Source organism: Chinchilla lanigera, unplaced genomic scaffold, assembly GCF_000276665.1.
Source record: "Chinchilla lanigera isolate Chin_1 unplaced genomic scaffold, ChiLan1.0 scaffold00077, whole genome shotgun sequence".
Classification (NCBI taxonomy): domain Eukaryota; kingdom Metazoa; phylum Chordata; class Mammalia; order Rodentia; family Chinchillidae; genus Chinchilla; species Chinchilla lanigera.
The window spans coordinates 10,645,977-10,664,448 of record NW_004955478.1 but is presented as its reverse complement, the minus strand read 5'-3'; the positions used below and the strand labels follow the sequence as shown (position 1 = coordinate 10,664,448).

Genomic DNA, 18,472 nt, shown 5'->3' with positions numbered 1-18,472 from the left:
TTTTTGGTTTGGTTTTTCTCCGGTACCGGGAACCGAACTCACGACCTTGCGCTTGCCAGGCAGGCGCTTTGCCGCTGAGCTAAATCCCCAGCCCCTAGACTCAACTTTTTTTAATTTTTATTTTTATTAGTACATGTCTGCAGGACCTAATGATTACATTCATTGTGGGGCACGTGTATATAACACATCTTAATTTTGTGTGTGTGTGTGTGGTGCTGGGGACTGAACTCAGGACCCTGTGCATGCTAGGCAAGCGCTCTACCGCAGAGCCACATCCCCAGCCCTTAACTGTTTTTTTATTCACTTGCTTCTTTCTCCTTCCATCTCTTGGTCCCCTTACCTTTTTCAAATCAATTTCAGTTTTTGAAATTCTTTCTTCTGCCTTTTTTGAGACAAGGTCTCGCTACGCGATTGAGGCTGGCCTTGAGCTCACTTTGTAGCCCAGGCTGGTCTCAACCTCACAACAACCCTCCTGCCTCAGCCTCCCGAGTGCTGCGATTATAGGTGTGTGTCATCAGGCCCGGCCATTTTTTGAAATTCTTTTATGAGCAGTTCACACTATTTATAAAGACTGGTATTTCATGACATTTTAAGTAAGTCTTCCACAGAACAAAAAGGAGAATGTATTTTTAAAAACAGAACAAATTCATTCTCTCTTGCTATTTGAGTCCACTGGATTGTTTTAAACTCTAAGGTATATTACGTTATTTCATCATCTTAGAAATACTTACTCACCAAGTATTCCCAACTATGCTAAAAAAAGGTTAAAGTAATAAGAAAACGGAAAAATGATGAAATTACCTAGAAGAATAATGCAACAGTGAAATATCACTATAAAATCATTCTTGGCAAAGAACATGGCAAAAAAAAATCAACAGAAGAAAAAATACTGCTCCTCAGTAGGAAATGGAATGTCATACAAATATTAAAACAAACAATATATTTACCTAGACCAACATAAGCAGCACTCAGAACTATAGTGTCTCAAATTCTAAATCTTTTTTTCTCTCAGTCTCCTTAAAAATGGCATTCACTGGACAGCTTCTGTTTCATTTTTGCTTTTTTTCAAGTACTGGAGATTGAACCCAGGACCTGGAGCATGTTGGGTAAGTGCTCTACCACTGAGCAACATCTCTAGCCCTTAAAAAAAATTTTTTTTCCATAAATTTTTTAGACAGGGTTTCCATAAATTGTCCTTGAATTTGTGATCCTCCTGCCTTAGCCTCTCAAGCAGCTGGGATTACAGGTGTGCACCCCATATCCTACCTGCAATGGATTTCTTGTTTCCCCTGTTTCTAAAGTGCAGCTGTTAACCTTAAACCGACTGGACGGGTGGGGCCTGCCCAGAGTTAGGGAGGACACTCTCCTTTACTCAGTCTACCAATTAAAAACTTTATCTCATCTAGCAATAATCTCACAGACACACCCAGAGTACTATTTCACCAAAAGTCTGGGCACTGTAGTTCAGGTCAAGCTGACACAAAATTAACCATCACAGTAAATTCTGGTCTAATTTTTAAATATTATATATTTTTTTCCTAAGACACAAACAAGTTTGCCTTTGAGTTTTGATAACTCAATTGTGCCATTTTATACCTACGCCAACTCAATGTAAGTAAATTAACTTTCTGCTCATGGGCCTTACATGCATGTAATTCTATGTCTATTCATGGATTTAATTTATCCTTTTCCAAGAGATAAATGTGTTCAAGCCTTTGGATATAATGTGCTATAAATGTGTTACTTGAAAATATATTCATAGTCTGTTTTTGCAAAACTTTTGGCTTATACAATAATCTCTGGTATTATGAACATGTGAGTAAATGACATCTGCTCATATCATGTAAATCACCCATAATCTCTTCACAGTATAATACCTAAACTAGGTACTAAGTAAATTTTATTTGCAAGTTGTTTCAAAATGCAAACCACAGGAACAAGTTTGCCTCTACACGTGAATTTCATTCATCACGTAAGTGATTGCAGATTTTTACTAAATTATATTTATATTACCCTCCTTTGCTCCTCTTCAGCATCAGCAAAAAGTTTGCGAATGTTAGCCTCTGATTCACCCACATACTTGTTCAGGATCTCTGGCCCATTGACCACTTTGGGCTCTCTTGCATTCAACATCTTGCCGATCTGTCGAGCCAAGAGAGTCTTACCACAACCTGGTGGCCCATATAACAGGATGCCTTTAACATGCTTACAACCTGAAAAGGAAAGGAAAACAGTCTTACAACTAAAATTCAAGTAAGACATCTACAGAAAAGTTTTGTTTGTTTTTCATGCGCACTTTAGGAAAAACAGTGATATCATTTATATACATTAATAGCCTTGTGCCATGAACAGAATAAATAAAACTCTCTCTCTCCCTCTTTCTCTCATCTAGAAATACTTCCTATACCTATACTAAATGTCTGCATGGGTAAGTTGTCAGTTAAAAATCTCTGGATCAGAATACTTGAACTAACACTTAGAACAATCACTTTTACCTCTAAAAATGTCTCTTTGGTTTAAATATCTAATTAGAAATACTTACCTATTCTTATCTGTTAAGGTCAGAGGGAAACAAATCTGGCTTAGGAGAAATTTAACCCTAAGCAAAGTTATTATGACATACTAGGCTAAGGAAATTTTATCTTAGTCACAATGGCAGCTCCACCTATTCAATAGAAGCACTTGAAAAAGGGGCAAGCATATATGAGCTACATGGATATAGAAGAATCCAAAGGGTCCAGATGAATGTCACCAATTTTTGGATAAAGCTGAATGTTTTTCTTCATGTGATTAATGTAAAGTGAGGCACGTGCTTCTTAGAGCAACTCAGATGACAATGAAGTTTCAAAAGTAGTGTTCACTTACTTCCTAGGCAAGCACTGCTAAATGCCTGAAAGGGACTGTTAACAGAGCCACGCATAGTAGCAAACACCTGTAATCCCAGTACTCAGGCTCAGGTAGGGGGATCACAAGTTCAGGCCCAGCCTGCACAATTTAGAGGAAGACCATGTCTCAAAATAAAAGATAAAAAGGGCTGGGGATGAACATCAGTGCGAAGGCCCTGGGTTCAAACCCCAGTACAAAAAGCAAAAAAAAAACAACCCAAAAATCCCTGAACCATATTATTAACAATCTGAAATAGCAAGACTCATCATCTAGACTCCCCAGGACTTCCCTGAATGTTTGCTCCATTACTGACAATGAAGACCTGTGGCTTCGGTCTACTTTTCTGGGAACCCTCACCTGTCTAGTAATGTCACAGCTAAGGTACAGAGCTCCATTCCGGTGAGTTTTTTCTTTATACTCTACCCAAAAAAAGCACTCTGGGCGGCAACAGGATCATCAGATTTCACTGTCATAAATAAGAATGAAAAGAATCTCTGGAAATGTGATGTATCTAATGTGTTTCCACGGAAAATGACTTGTCCTTATTTGAAACGAAAACCTCAAAAATACCTTTAAGATACCACAATATATTTGATAAATCATTTAAAGTGAATCAAAAGATATAACCAACACTATTAGAAACTAGATTCTGAGAAGGAAGTCCTTTGGGTTCCCAATGTGGTTGATACGTTTATTCTAGGTCAAGAAGGACTCCCTCTTACGTCTTTGAAGGTAATTAAGATGCGTATATACAGTTCAGCTGGTGGGAAGAAGGGAACTCATTGTAAACCCTTGAAAGCTTAGAGCTGTAATGCTTCTCATCATGGAGTAAATCCCGGCCCCAAGAATCGTCACGGAATAAAACATCTTCGTCCTCTGCCCCATCCCTCAAAGGAGGAGTGGTAGGCGGTGTGACGACAAGCTTGAGCGTCTTTCTCTAGAGGCCAGCTTCACTAAGCACTACCCCCATCTAAGTCACTGGGATATACCGCATGAGGACATTGGAGCCTGGTATCAAATCTTCCCCTCCAGGCCAGTGACAAACCTCATTCCATATATATAGCGCCCATAATAGAAGCAGGTAGTAGAACAGATACAGGGAAAGGACTCAGAAAGGAGAAGGGGAAGATGTGCTGAATATCTACAGAGTGCCAGACCTTATTCTCATCTCCAGGTTCTTGACTTTCTCCAAGTATGGTGACTTTCTCCTAACCCTACTTTCCTGGAAGAATTCCTAAATTCCTGGCCCTCTTATGCTTGTGTAATACCCACCCATGAGCCCTGAACATAATACGGCTTTAATGCACCCACACACTGGCCATGGAGCACAGGCAGAGAGAATTACACCACTGGGCTGCTGCCACCCGCAGTTTCACGCTATCCGAACTCCAATTCTACTCTCACTGTTTTCGCAAAACCGCATGCCACCCTTTGCTCGTCTTTGTAGCCTCTAACGTTCCTTATTAGTTGTCCAAGTCTTCACTGTTCTCTCAAGATTTATCCCATTTATTCCATCTTTATGAGCCACTGACTTGTAAAGATGACCTAGATTCCTACTTCATATATTTTTTAAAAAGATTATCAAGCATGAACTCCCTTGAGGGCTCTGCTTCTCTGTCTACAAGGTGGTCCGCAGACATATCCATACTTAATCTTGACCTTGGTTCTAAGAGCTTTCTTTCTTCTTCTCCAAAGTTTATCATGCAATTACTTCTTCATATACTCTCTTCTCTGTTAGATGGTGCACTATTCCAGGGCATGTACGTACTGGCTTATTAATCTTCCATCACAACCACTCAGCCTACTGCCCAGCACATAATATATTGCTCAGTAAAGGGCTGAATAAGTAAACTGTTAATTCCATCCCTACAAAACTCAAAGATTATCAAAGAAAGACCTTTTTATTTTATTTTATTTTATTTTATTTTATTTTATTTTATTTTATTTTTTGGTACCAGGAATCGAACTCAGGACCTTGAGCTTGCCAGGCAGGCTCTGTGCCTCTCAGCTATATCTCCAGCCCCAACCTTTTAAAAATTACTGAGGTTCTTAATATATGGAAAAGTGCTTTTTTTGATTGCAGAATGAATTTAAATACTTAAGAAAACACATTTGCAATAATGAGACGGAAAATTTAGCAAAACAGATAGTATAATACATAAATACAGGAATCTTAACTCTGTTACTCTATTCTTTTTTTTTCATTGGGTACCAGGAATCAAACTCAGGACCTTGCGCTTGCCAGGCAGGCACAGTGCCATGGAACTATATCCCCGCTGGCTCTATTCTTGTACACAGAAAACACTTGGTTTACTGTGTTTTGGATTAAAATAACTTGGGTCTTAATAAGTAATTCACAAAACATAGCCATGACAGTTAAAAGACAGAAATTTAATGCATATCCATGAAATGAATATATATGTATGTGTGTGTGTGTGTGTGTGTGTGTGTGTATCTGAAATGAGTTAATATATTTAAAATATAACATCAATAGGGGGGTCTTAGAAACTATTCTGCACTGATACTTTTAATTTCTTTAGGCTCTCAAGTAAGCACATAAAAATACATTGACATGTAAAGACTTTCAAAATTTACTTTCACAAAGGAATGTTACTTGAGTAAGCATGGAAATAGGATTCTGCTATTAACATTATTATTATAGTCTATTCTGACTTATTAAATAAGCATTGCTCTCTAATTTTAAGTGAGCCATAAAAACTAATTCCATTCAACAAAAGTACATTAAGCCCTTGTTTAGGCTACTAAGGTAGGTGTTAGGGATACAAACATGAAAAAGTCCCTATCTGCAGTGTATTCTTAGCTTAGTAGGAAAGAAGTAAAAATTTACTATAATATGGCACATGAGAGATATGTATAAAATATTTTTAGAATCTCTGTGAGAGAGCCTGATTCTACAAGAGTGACAGCAAAAATTAGGGATGGAAAGGGGCACAGGTAACACTGAATCTGGGACTGGAAGGATGAATAGGAGGTTTGTGGCTGGAGAGTGGAGAGAAACGGTACCACAAAGACAAAGACTGTAACAGTCAAGGCGTAAAGGTATGGACAGAGAAGCTGTTCTCTCAAAACTGTCAGCAGCAGCTATAATATTGGAAGGGAGGAGAGGGGAGTACCTGGAAATGGAGGTGTCAGGTTTCTAACTATATGAGTTTTTAATTTGTTTTTCACGGAATGAGATATATGTACAAAAGATCTACGTACACTCTAGTGGCAGAGTGGAGAAAGGACTGGAGGACAAAGATGCTGGGGGTGGAAGGGTAGCTGAAGGCAGTTTGCTAGCCCTTTTCAGGAAATACTGACTCACTAGATGATTCTGGAGTTTTGCCAGTTAAGCTTTTAGACCATTCCCAGTCCTCCGAGAGCACATAAGCAAATGGGTCTAGGGGCTCAGGGAGGATGCTCTTCACCCCATTGATGCCCCAGCTTTCTCTTGAGCTTCTCTAGGACTTGGGAGACTTAGCTCTGGTTCTGAGAAGCAGCTAGTTGATCTCTGGCTGCCTGACTACTGAGCTGTGCTAACTGCAACTTGTTTTTTTCCATCTTAGTATCTTACAGGCCTGCTCACTACTCAGGGATCATTAACCCGGATTAGTGAATTAAAGAGCAAAGGAAAGATATGAAAGAAAAAAAATCAGTGGAACTGATTTAAACTGTCATATTCTTCATGAATATTCTTTATTCTTTTCCCATTCTTTCCCACATAATAGTCTAATGGACCTTCCTAGAAAAATGCACATGTGCATAATTTGCATACAATTTTGAAGGGATTCTTAAAAATGCTTTGAGGTCAACCCATGAAATCCAAATTTAGAACCCCTGAACATATTACTGAAATAATCCAGATAAGAGACTAAAAATAGAAAAAGGCAACAGTCACAGAAAATAGTAAGAAAAGAAAGGGAGACGTGGGAACTATTCATCAGAGCTCAGAGACCGAATGAAAATCAGAGAGGGAAGAGGAGTCAAGAAGGACCTTAATGTATCCAGCCTGGGGACACAGGCAAAATGACAACCACAGAGATACCACGCCAGCAGAAGGAGAGGAGCCAGTCTGGAGAGCAGAGGAAATCATCAGTTTGCTTTTGGCTGTGAGGCACTTGCAATTTGGGGGGTTATGGCTATTAAAAACACAGACTCAAAGTCCAGAAAAGATAGCACGACTGATTCTGGTATCTTAAAATATTTTTTGAACGCCTGCCCTAGGTACATACAAAGCCACAGAAGAGTTTTAGGGAAGAGAGTGTGAAAACAGGGATACATGCAAAAGAGAGAATAAAGCCTGGGAAGAGGACACTAGATTTTAAAACCTAGGAGTTCATGGAGACCTGGGTAGTAGGGTTTTAATCAGGGTCAAAGCATTTTGAGTTGAGGTGCCTTCCTTTTACTTAGAAGGAAGTTAAACAGTACAAGCAGGCCCAGCTACTTTCAGGAGGCTGGCTACACAAAAGAGGTTTTCAGGGATACAGTTTGTCCAAGAGGCCTGTCCTTCTGAGACTACTTATGGGGACAAGAAGAAAGAAGCCACCTTAGCAGACCTTTTCTCAAAATGTTCAGTATTTGAAGCAGGGCCAGGTAGGTCATCATAACACAAGGGATGAAGAGGATACTGAAAAACACGGTGGAAGTGTGAAGGAACACAGGGAACTAGGAAACTCCGGGGAGAACTGTGCCTGCACAGACAGATGCCATTATGTAAGTGCACTCAGCATACGGGAGTCAGGGCATCAAGGGACTGTGCTCTTACATAAGCAAGTCGTGGTGTTAGGTAAGGTGTAGATTCTTATTCAATTCTATAAATATGTTTCATCTAAGCTGCCACGAGAATCTTGACATTTTTCATTTTTAACCATCTTCTTTTCAAAACTGAGTTGTAAAGATTAGTAACATGAGGTAATAATCTGAAGTCAAAATATTTACAACTCAATTCTGCTGTTTAATTTCCCCATCAAAAGTATAAGGTAACAACTATTCCATGAATGTTCTAATCACATTTTTTCCATTTCCACAAATTCTGAGGCTTTGATCTTTATTTCTAAGGCATTTTCATCTCTTGTCCTTCTTCTCTGACTTACATAAGGAAGATTAATCATGGCTGACTAGTGTAATCAAATGTAGTTCCAAAATATCTTTTAATTTCCGATGCCCAAGTAGTTGACTGTTTAATAACTGCTCCTGCTAATCATCTTCTAAAAATACTTTTTATTTGGATAAAATACATTAACAATTCTTGATTATAGCACCAGAAAGGCAGGTGGAGAAGTGAAAAACATAAGCCAAAATGGTCAGAACATATTCATATGTTAACTTGCTAATTCTATGTATATAGTTATTGTTGGAGGTCTAAATAATATTTTGTTGTTGTTGTTTTTTTTTTTGCTTTTCTCCGGTACCGGGAACCGAACTCACGACCTTGCGCTTGCCAGGCAGGCGCTTTTGCCGCTGAGCTAAATCCCCAGCCCCGGTCTAAATAATATTAAATAACAAAGAAATAGGGCAAATGATAATATCCTTGCTTATTAAGCTTTTAAGTGAGTCAGACACCAGAACCTCATTAAAGGTCTATATTTTCAACCAGGTACGGTGGCACATGCCTGTAATCCCAGCACTTAAAGAGGCTGAGGCAGAAGTACCCTAAATTTGAGTCCTCTCAGGGCAATTTAGCAAAACAGTCTCAAAATTAAAAATAAAAATGGCTCAGGATGAAGGCCTTAGGTTCAACCCCCATGTTATGGTTTGTGTCTGGATGTCCTTCAAAGCCTCATGCAATCATGAGAGGCAAGCTTTTCCAAAGCAGCTAAATCTAGAGTTTGTGACTGATTCATGGTCCAATGCTGGGATTAAGGGTGTGAGTGCTACACTTGCCCTAGGGTGGGTAGCACGCATACAACATAAGGGACAGAAAGAGCCTTGTCTCCCAGTCCCCCTCACTCTCTCTCTCCCCTTGCTTGTTGCTTTTGCCTTTTTCCGCCACCATGAACTGTTGCCTCCTCTGCCATGGAGCCAGCCAACTATGGACTGAAACCTCTACAAGCTGTGATCTAAACCTTTCCTCCCTTAACTTATGGGAGTTGGGTATTATGTCTCAGCAAGAGAAAAGTAACTAAGACACTCCAGTATCATAAAAACAAACAAGCAAAACAAAACAAAACAAAAACTGTATTCTAGAAAGAATTTAGTATAAACTGGTTTGTATCTTATTCTAGTAACTTGCCATAAATTATTTTTAATGATTTCTTAGAGTTTGAATCACAAAGCTGAATTTTAAATGTGTTTCACAATAAATACCTATCAAAGAAGGCCAAAAGTATCATTTGTGGCCAGGTGTATACCTGAGGGTTAATTGGATTAAACAGGAAATCAAGTGAAAATCTCTAGAGAACATTAAAAATTACTAAGAGTCTCATTTTCTTTATAAATTATTGTCAGACCTGAATTTCACAAACTAGCAAAAAATATTTTTAAATAGGGAAAAATACTGTCAACTTAAGTTAGTTTTTACTTTGTAAAGGAAAGATTTCTTTAAAAAAAAAACAAGTCTGACACCATCAATCAGCACCATTTCATATAAGAAAAAACACTTTAATATCAAAAGGTAGGACAGACAGCCCAGGATAAAGGGCAGTCATTTGTGCTGAATAAACTCAGTTTTGTGTACATTGTTAAAAGTAGAGGCTCCACTGTCAGTTTGCCTGGATTCAAATCCTGGTTCTTTCAGGAAAAAATAATAGCAACTACTTTCTAAGGTTATCATGGGTATTTAGCACATATGATGCACATAAAGTACTTAGCAAACTTCCTGGTACATAAAAAGAGCTTATAAATATTAGCTATTAATTAACATTAGCTTATATTTTCATTCTGCTGTGGATGAGTGATGAAATGGAACTAGAGTCCCAATTGGTATGTAAGAATTTAGATCACAATTAGGTGACCATAAGCTTAAATGACTATTTTGCTTACCAAATTCCTTCTAGAACTGACAATTGTGACCATTTGGCCCCTTATAACTTTATGTAACACTAGTGTCACTAAACTTTGCAAATTATAGCACTCCATTACTAATGAACCTCAAGCTCCACATTAACATGGTAGTAAATGAGTTGGAGCATAACATTTTCATATGGTTTTATTAGCGTTTCACTTAGTAAGTTGGGATTCTCCATAGCTAGCTGTTCTTCCAGCTGGACTACTATCAGAGTCAGTCCCGCCTGTTTATCTCATGCTTCACTTTTTTTTTTTTTTTTTTTTTTTTTTTTTTCTTCCAGTACCAGGAATTGAACTCACAACACTGCGCTTGCCAGGCAGGTGCTGTGCCGCTGAGCTAAATTCCCAGCCCCCTCATGCTTCACTTTAACCAGTTTCCCCAGCTTTCCAGGCTCATAAGGCATCCACATGTGCCTCATCCACAAAAGAGCCAAGCTACCATGATCAACAGTTCCACATATGCATATCCCTCCACCTTTTCCCTCCTCTGCTCTATCATTCAAGTACAGTAGGCTAGGGCTAGGGATTTAGCTCAGTGGCACAGCGCCTGCCTGGTCGTGAGTTCGATTCCTGGTACCGGAAGAAAAATAAAAACAAAAAAATCAAGTACAGTAGGCTTACTTTGCAAAGCTCCCCTCTGCCCCCAACTGTACCCCTCTGAGTCCTCAGCTGCTCCTGTCTCTTTCTGCAGGCACTCACTGGAATAACGGGGAGCAACAGGGGCTACTTCTGGGCACTTCACTTAAAGCTGTATCTGCAATGCTAGATCACCACAGCCCATCCCTTGTTTCTTATTTTGAGGCAGATTAGCACTACATTCTTTATCCCCTTTCAGTTACCACTCCCCTAGCTGAATCAGCAGCCCTCCCACAACATATATGATTTGGATTCTGTTTGAGCTACAGGTGTTGCTATCTAATGATTATAATCATATAAATTTTAGTGGGGAGACCTTTAAGAGGTTTTAAGATTTGTACTACAGATGGCCTGAAGTGATTTCTAACCTAAAAGCCTTAACAGCATAGAGCCATATCCATTACGATAGGCATGCCCAGTCCCACTGCTAAAAATGATACATAACACATTTATAAGATCTCTAATAAACTATCTCTTTTCCTAAAATGGCCTTATAAAAATTACAGAGCCTTACTTTTCCAAGACTGGGAATGAACAATAATGCTTATTTTCTACAATCTTCTAAAATATTATCTAAAAAAGTGATAAATTTGTATTTGCTAAACTCTCACTTTACAGAGCAGTACATTTTCTTTGTTTTCCCTAGATGTTAACAGAGACCAAATGCATTGAAGGAAAACTGTCACCAACTGTTTGCAGAAAAGACTAAACAGTAATTTTACAAAAGAGTAAGCAGAATGACAGTAAATTAGATGTCAAATCAGCATCAGAAGTGTTTAATTCATTTTGTGGGCGACATGATATATAAGGTGAGAGAGAAAACTATGAAGTAGATTTCAATGATTCGTTATGTCTGAAGGGGAATCCAAAGTGCCTTCCAGTTCAATGCAGACCAATTCATTTGCCAAAGACAGCAGCTATTAAAAAACTAGTGGCGGGCCAGGACACAGTCCCAAGTCTTGCAGGCTTCTCCACACAGGCGTGCAAACCGGGTTTAAATGCTTAACCAGTGCATGTACAAACAAAATACAATCACAATTAATATTAATGTTTGATCTTCTGATTTTAAGTTTTTATAATTTCTACTTCTTTTCTGGATCTTTTAAAATTACTAATTGAAATTAGAGTCGTCATGAGCTAAGATTTTCTTAGCTCTCCAACTTACCGTGTTAGTAGTATCACATGATTATTAACTCTAAGAAATACTTTCTGTCTTTTCTAGACATACAATGAGGAACTGGGGCACAACTTCCACCAGTGTGTAATACAGGAGGGCCTTTATTTGTTTCAAAGACCATCAATCAGCATCTAAAATAGGTTCTCATCTACATGTGCTTATTAAATCTTTGAGAAAAGGAAACATTCAAGACTAAGACCACCACTCCTGACCCTATTGAACAGGAACGCTTTTTCATCATCCTTTCTCTGGGTATCATTCTGTCTAGCAGAGACTTGCTGATGCCCCACCAACTTTAAAATGCCAAGAGCACTTTAACTTCTGCTACAATAAACTGAGAAAGGCCTATGCCCTGAGCATCAAGCAGCTGTGCAAGATGTCTACCACCTGACTGGTCTACATCCAAATTAGTCAACTGAGACTTAATAATGTAGATCTTCTCATTAGATAGCATAGAATAAAGATGGGACGTATGGAACAACTCTCCAAATTAATCTTTGCTGACACCCCCACCCTTTACACTCCCTCATAGGGTGTTGCCTGGTATTTCATGAATTCTTGATGACAAAGATCATGCTTCCTCTGTAGCAGGTCCTGCCTTGTTTCCTCCTGGCACATCTATCCTTACTAGTTTCAGAAGTTTATAGTTTTTCCTTTCTTTTTCATTCCCTGTCTCTTAGCTTTAAATTCCTGTTACTTGCTGTTGTCTAGGACCTCTGCTTCAACCTAATAAATATCCATCTTCACTAGCAGACAGCTTATCCCTTCTTTTCTAAATCTAGAACTTCTATTCACTCTAATAGTTCATAAACTAGTTCAGAAATTCTTCCTTAATTAATACTATATAGCTCCGATCACATTTTTGGGCTCAATTCTTCAGTACCCAGGCAGCGGCTGTCCCACTTTAATGTGTACCAGTGTCCAGTAGCACTTGTTAAAAATATCTATTTCCAGGTATAATTCCTAGAAATTTGAATGCATTAAGTCTGAAGTGGAGCATCCCCAAATGTATCAATAACAAGCATCCCCAAAATGCAGTCCAGAGGACATTTAAGTGTAGTTACAACTGACACCACACTCAGGTGTCTTCTAAAAGTTCTTAAGTCTTTATTTTACTTAGTGCATATGTTCTATGGCCTCAATTAAATCATAACCTGATAAGGATAACTTTTCTTATTTGACAAATTGTAGCTGTAGGAGAGCAAAGAGCTATTCTAACAAGATAAAAGTTATCAAGAATATATATGTTTCCTGTACTTGAGTGCAGCTTGGGTAGATAAGGTTTTGTGAGAGATGACTTGGGGTTTTACTCACCAGTAAATTCAGTATGAGTCAAGATAGAATGAGGAAGTACAAAAATGTTAATGCAATTTCAGCCTGCAGTAAAAGACGACTGATGTTTTGAACAAAGGGTGGTTAGTGCTGGTCTATTTTACAAGAGACCACACTTGTGGTACTCCACTGAGTCTGGGTTTCACAACCTGAGGTGAATATAAACAAACACTAAAGTTCAGAGAAGTGAATAGAATGGTGGGCTAAAGAACAAGTCTCAAAGGAATGGTTGGAGGAATCAACCAACCTGGGAGATTTAACTTTGAGAAAAGATCACTGTGAAAAGAGTTGAATCTGGGACAGAATGGCATATATCTATCAAGATTTATAAGGAAGTAAGATTATTCTTGTTCTGTACATTCTCAAGGGGAGAACTAGAGCTCATAATAGAAACTAAAAGCACATACATCTCACCTTAACAAAGAAGATTCAGCTTGAACCTCTAGTTATCCAGGAACAGAATCCAAGGGGTGGCAATACAGCTCAGTGATATGCACTAGTCTAGCACGTGCAGGGCTTGATCTCCAGCACAGGAAACAAAGAACAAAACAAACACTCCACCCCCACCCCAAGTACAACGCAACTCTAGGAGACTGACTTTCTCGTCCCTGCAGAAATTCAACCTTAGCCTCAGGAACTTGAGAGAAGTTACTCAGCAAAGATGTAGAGAAGATTCAAATAAAAAAAGACAGATGTATGCTAGATGGCTACTAAAAACCCTTAAAATGCTGAGATCCTACAATTCCTTTGACAGTCTGATGAACCTGCTAATTTTGAGAGAGATTTAAAGCAATTATTCTAGGATGGGAAGGAAGAAAGAAACTGAAGGATAGGAAGATAACAAAGAGGCTACTGTTGTAATCCAAGTATAATTCACTGAAGCTATGAAAAAGAAAAAAGAACTGACCCAAAAATAAAGCAGAAAAAAATTAGGAGTATTCAATAATGGATATGACAAATGCATGCAAAGCAAAGGAAAAAGCGGAGACAACAGAACTCCAACAGAAAATACAATGACTTGACTGGGAAGAGATCACTATGTAAGTGATGGGAAACCTGCTTAATAAGTATAAAGAAAGTTTTGCACATTTCTTTTTGTTGTAGTTGTTGTTGTTTCTTTTGAGACAGGGTCTTGCTATGTAGCTCAGGCTGGCCTTGAACTCACTATGTAGTCCAGGCTGGCCTTGAACTCACAGTGATCCTCCTGCCTCAGCCTCCCTAGTGTTGGGATCACAAGCACACACCACCACACCTGATAAATTTTGAACATTTCAAGAATTTATTTAGGTAAGAATTCCTTAAAAGGAACACATTTGTATGAAACATTGTCTTTTATAAATGGAATTATTAAAATTTCTCCTTTAGTAGTACAGATTTGTTCTTGAAGATGGAGAAAGAAGGAGGAAAGAGTATAAGAAGGAAGAAAGTGCTTTACGCCATTATGTCTGCAGCTAGATGCTCTGTGATTTTATCTTGTTTTCTTGTGTATACAGTATAGATAATGGAATCCAAGTCTAATTTTATACCTTGTTGTCTAGATGATGAAAAAAAGTGAACTAAAACATCTATACATTTATCTTGATGCTTTTAAATAATTCATAGGAGGGTTGGGGATTTGGCTCAGCAGCAAAGTGCCTGCCTGGCAAGTGCAAGGTCCTGAGTTCGGTTCCTGGTACTGGAGAAAAACAAAAATAAAAATAAAAAAATAAAAATAAAAAATTCATAGGAAAGACCAGGTCCTGAAAACTTGTGGAATGCTAATACTTATCCACAAACTTGCAAAGATGAGAAGGAAGAGAAAAGGGAAGGGTTTTTTGACTACCTGTTCATGTTTACAAAATGCTTTCAGATTACAGTCATTGCATGTATGCAATTCAGCCAATGTTACTGTTATACAGTAGTCATCTGAAACATCTAGTCTTTGTAAAAATACATACCCACAGGAATGACTCTTTAGAATGGAACTGTTAAACTTTATTCATTTGAGTTGCATTTCAATAGGTGAATGGATGGTAATGGATGTAGGGACAGAAAGCAGGTAGAAGAGTTCTAAGTGTTTTTCATTAGGTAAACTGAGATTATCAATTCACTGTTCTGTAAGTACATTTACTTCATCCTGCTGCCTATGTAAAGGACAAACAAGTCCTCAATGCTGAGAGCAGTGCCCAAAGTATGCTGCAAGTACAAGCAGTAAGATGACCCCTTTATAAATGCCTTTCTGTTAGATTCTAGGAAAGGAAGGCTTGTCTTCTGGAAGTGACCTTTACTAAACCACCTTTTGGAGCTCACACATTTCTGTATTTACTGAGTGGATGGAGAAGGGAGAAGAAAGGCAAAGGGAAAATTCTTCGCTAACGTTTTCATATGGAGAGACAGTTTCAAGTTGTAACCCCATAAGTTCTATCAATGTAATTTTCTTTGGTAATGTGCCTATGGTTATCAGCCCTCATTTCACAATATTAAGCTTCTAGATTTTTTTGAATGACAATGTTGTGACAGTAGAACTAGTGCATTAAATTATTTTAGTAAATTATTAGTAAATTATTTTTGCTAAAATAGAAAAGAAACGCCTTGGAAATGACGCTATTAAGCCACCTCTCAGCAGTATGTGTTAGTACTCACTAGGCTGTTACAGAAGAGGCAGGAAAAAGACTAAACCTATATTTACAATCTGATAATCATTATGTGCATTTCTTTTGGCTACACACACGAATACGCTATTAAACAATTAAATGGAAACACCAACTATGCTAATATTTTAATAGCTGCAGATCTGGACTGCCCTATCTAAAAAGCATTATAATTATTTTACTCTATTGCGTTGTATCTCATTCTAAATTGGGCATTAAATGAACATAGCATTTAATTGTAAATTTGCCAGTACATATCTCCAAAGGCCTGTTAACACTCTGACTTTAAGATAGTTTTTCCCATGAAAGTCTACCTTTTATTTCATTGGTAGTATATCCTCAGTTATCAAAATACTTAGGGCTTTGGAACTTGGACAATGGTAAACGCTCATGATATGTGAGAAAGCATGACACATACTGTATGAGCTCAGACATGTAAAATGTAAAGTAAGTTATGTATACATGTACACGCACACAAAGACTAGAAGGTCCATAGAAATGTAAATTACTTGTAATATGGATGATTTTTAGTGCTTCCTTACATTTTTGTTTTCTCTAAGTATATAAACCTCTAAAAGTTGAAATTTAAATGAACAATTATTTTCAAAACAAGACAAAACAAGCTCTATAAGCTAGGTATTATTCTTACCCTCTTTTTAAAAAAGAGGCCCAAGGCCTACAGTGATAAAGTAACTTTCTCATGAAGACATCTTGTAAGAGGCCAACTCGGAACTTCAATGCCAATCTGCCTGACAAAGCTAAAACCCCAGAAGCAACTCAGCTACTGCTAGTGCTGGGCACCATTTTGGCTAACACTCTTGATTCTACGAATTTGAAGCAAAGCCTGAAAACGTGTAGTTCTTTAAAGCATCAAAATTTCTTATAGCCACCAAGGCCTCAGAACTGTGTTACTGAGTAGCAGAGGTGGGAAACATTTTGAAATAACTCCTCAAATTTAAAAAATAATGTTGAGTGCTATGGTTTGAATGTGGCACGACCCCTCCAAAACTCACTTGGAACTTTGGTCGTCAATGTTAAGTGCTGAGAGATAGTTTGACCTGCAAAAGGTCAGTAGATCATTAAGAGGGACTGATGCTACTCTCAAGGGATTATGTTAAGTCTCCCCGAGGTGAGTTTTTGCTTTTGTAAAACTAGATTAGTTACCACAGAGCTGTGGTAAGGAGAGGCACCCCTCAGGTTTTGCCCCTTCTACACATGCCTGCTTGCCCTTCTGCTGTTCGGCTCTAACAGTGCAGAACCAACCTGCTGCCAGATGGGGCTGCCTAACCTTGGACTTGCAGGTCCTCTAACTACGAACTAAATAAACTTTTCTTTATAAATTACCCAGTCTCAGGCATTGTTGGTTTTTTTTTGTTTGTTTGTTTGTTTGTTTTTTCGGTACCAGGAATCAAACAAACTCAGGACCTTGTGCTTGCCAGACAGGCGCTTATGTCACGGAGCTATATCCCCAGCCCCTCAGCCATTGTTACAGCAACAAAAAAATGAATTAAGACTGGCTGTTCTTCTGAATGGGAAATATGATGCTCAATGAGAAGAAATTCAGGCTGTCTGCTATTTATTTTAGTTTGACGGACTCACTATGTAGTTCAGGCCGGTCTTGAACTCATACATGGCCCAGACCGGCCTTAAGCTGTGGCAATCCTCCTGTCTGAGCCTACCGACCACTGGGATTATAGGTGTGCACCACCTGGCCCAGCTCTGTCTCCTTGTATACACTGGACATATGGATATACATCAAAGTATGACTCTCAACTTCCACAGATATTTACTGAGGCATTTCGATAGGTGAATGGATGGTAATGGATGTAGGGACAGAAAGCAGGTAGAAGAGTTCTAAGTGTTTTTCATTAGGTAAACTGAGATTATCAATTCACTTCTGACTTTATCATAGGAAGAGACAGAAACATTACATAATACAAAACAGATGACAATCCTCTTGAGAAAATCTCATGTCTTAACAGCATCAAGTGAAAGGAGAAGGCAAAAAAAGGCGGGGGGCAGGGGGAGAAAAAATATATATATACAAGATAGGTAAGATAACTGTACTACTTTTATTCATTTATTTATTTATTTTTTGGTTTTTTGGGTTTTTTTCCGGTACCAGGAATCAAACTCACGCCCTCACGCTTACCAGGCAGGCGCTGTGCCGCTGAGCTAAATCCCCAGCCCCCTTCAATTTCTTTTATGAGTTTCTAAAGACAGAATTATTCCAATACAAGTTCAACGCCTTTAATTTAAAAAATATCCATTATTAGACAACATGGAAAAACGGGTTTCATCTTCGGCTCTGACAATAAACTATCATCTTTCTCTCCTGATGCTGAGATAGTATCCCACTAAGCCTCCTACTTATGAGACACATCCAATTTTTGAACAGCGGAGTTCCACGTCATTTAGTATCATCTACGGTCAACCTGCTACAGCCAGATAAAAGAAGATCAAACTGTAAGAATTTGTAACTCAAGTAGCTAAGTCTTCTCTTTCTCTATTCTCTTCTTTTCTGATGTGTCCCGTTCTGTCACCCAGGCTGGTCTTGACCTTGTGGGTTCAAGCGATCCTCCTGAATCAGCCTCTAGGGTAGCTGAGACTGCAGGCATAGTGCACAGTTCACAGCTTCCTATCTCCCTTCCTCTGAGAGCATCACAGCCACAAACAGTTTACTAAATAAAGAGCTGCAGAGGAAGCCAAAGTAATTTGGAAGCAGACAGAAAAGCAACAAGTATGAATAAAGAGAGGATATACAGAAAGAGAAGTCCAGTAACAGAAAAACGGTCAGGCAAGAATA

General features: G+C 38.5%; 1 protein-coding gene across 1 annotated transcript in view; it reads right to left on the bottom strand.

Moving 5' to 3' along the window:
- Positions 1-18,472, bottom strand: part of Nsf (N-ethylmaleimide-sensitive factor) — a gene marked incomplete at its 5' end in the record, with an annotated part of 121,942 nt that overhangs the window by 68,208 nt on the left and 35,262 nt on the right. The window contains 1 exon segment of the mRNA XM_005402272.2: positions 2,014-2,213. Within this exon segment, the coding sequence (XP_005402329.2) occupies positions 2,014-2,213 (200 nt within the window).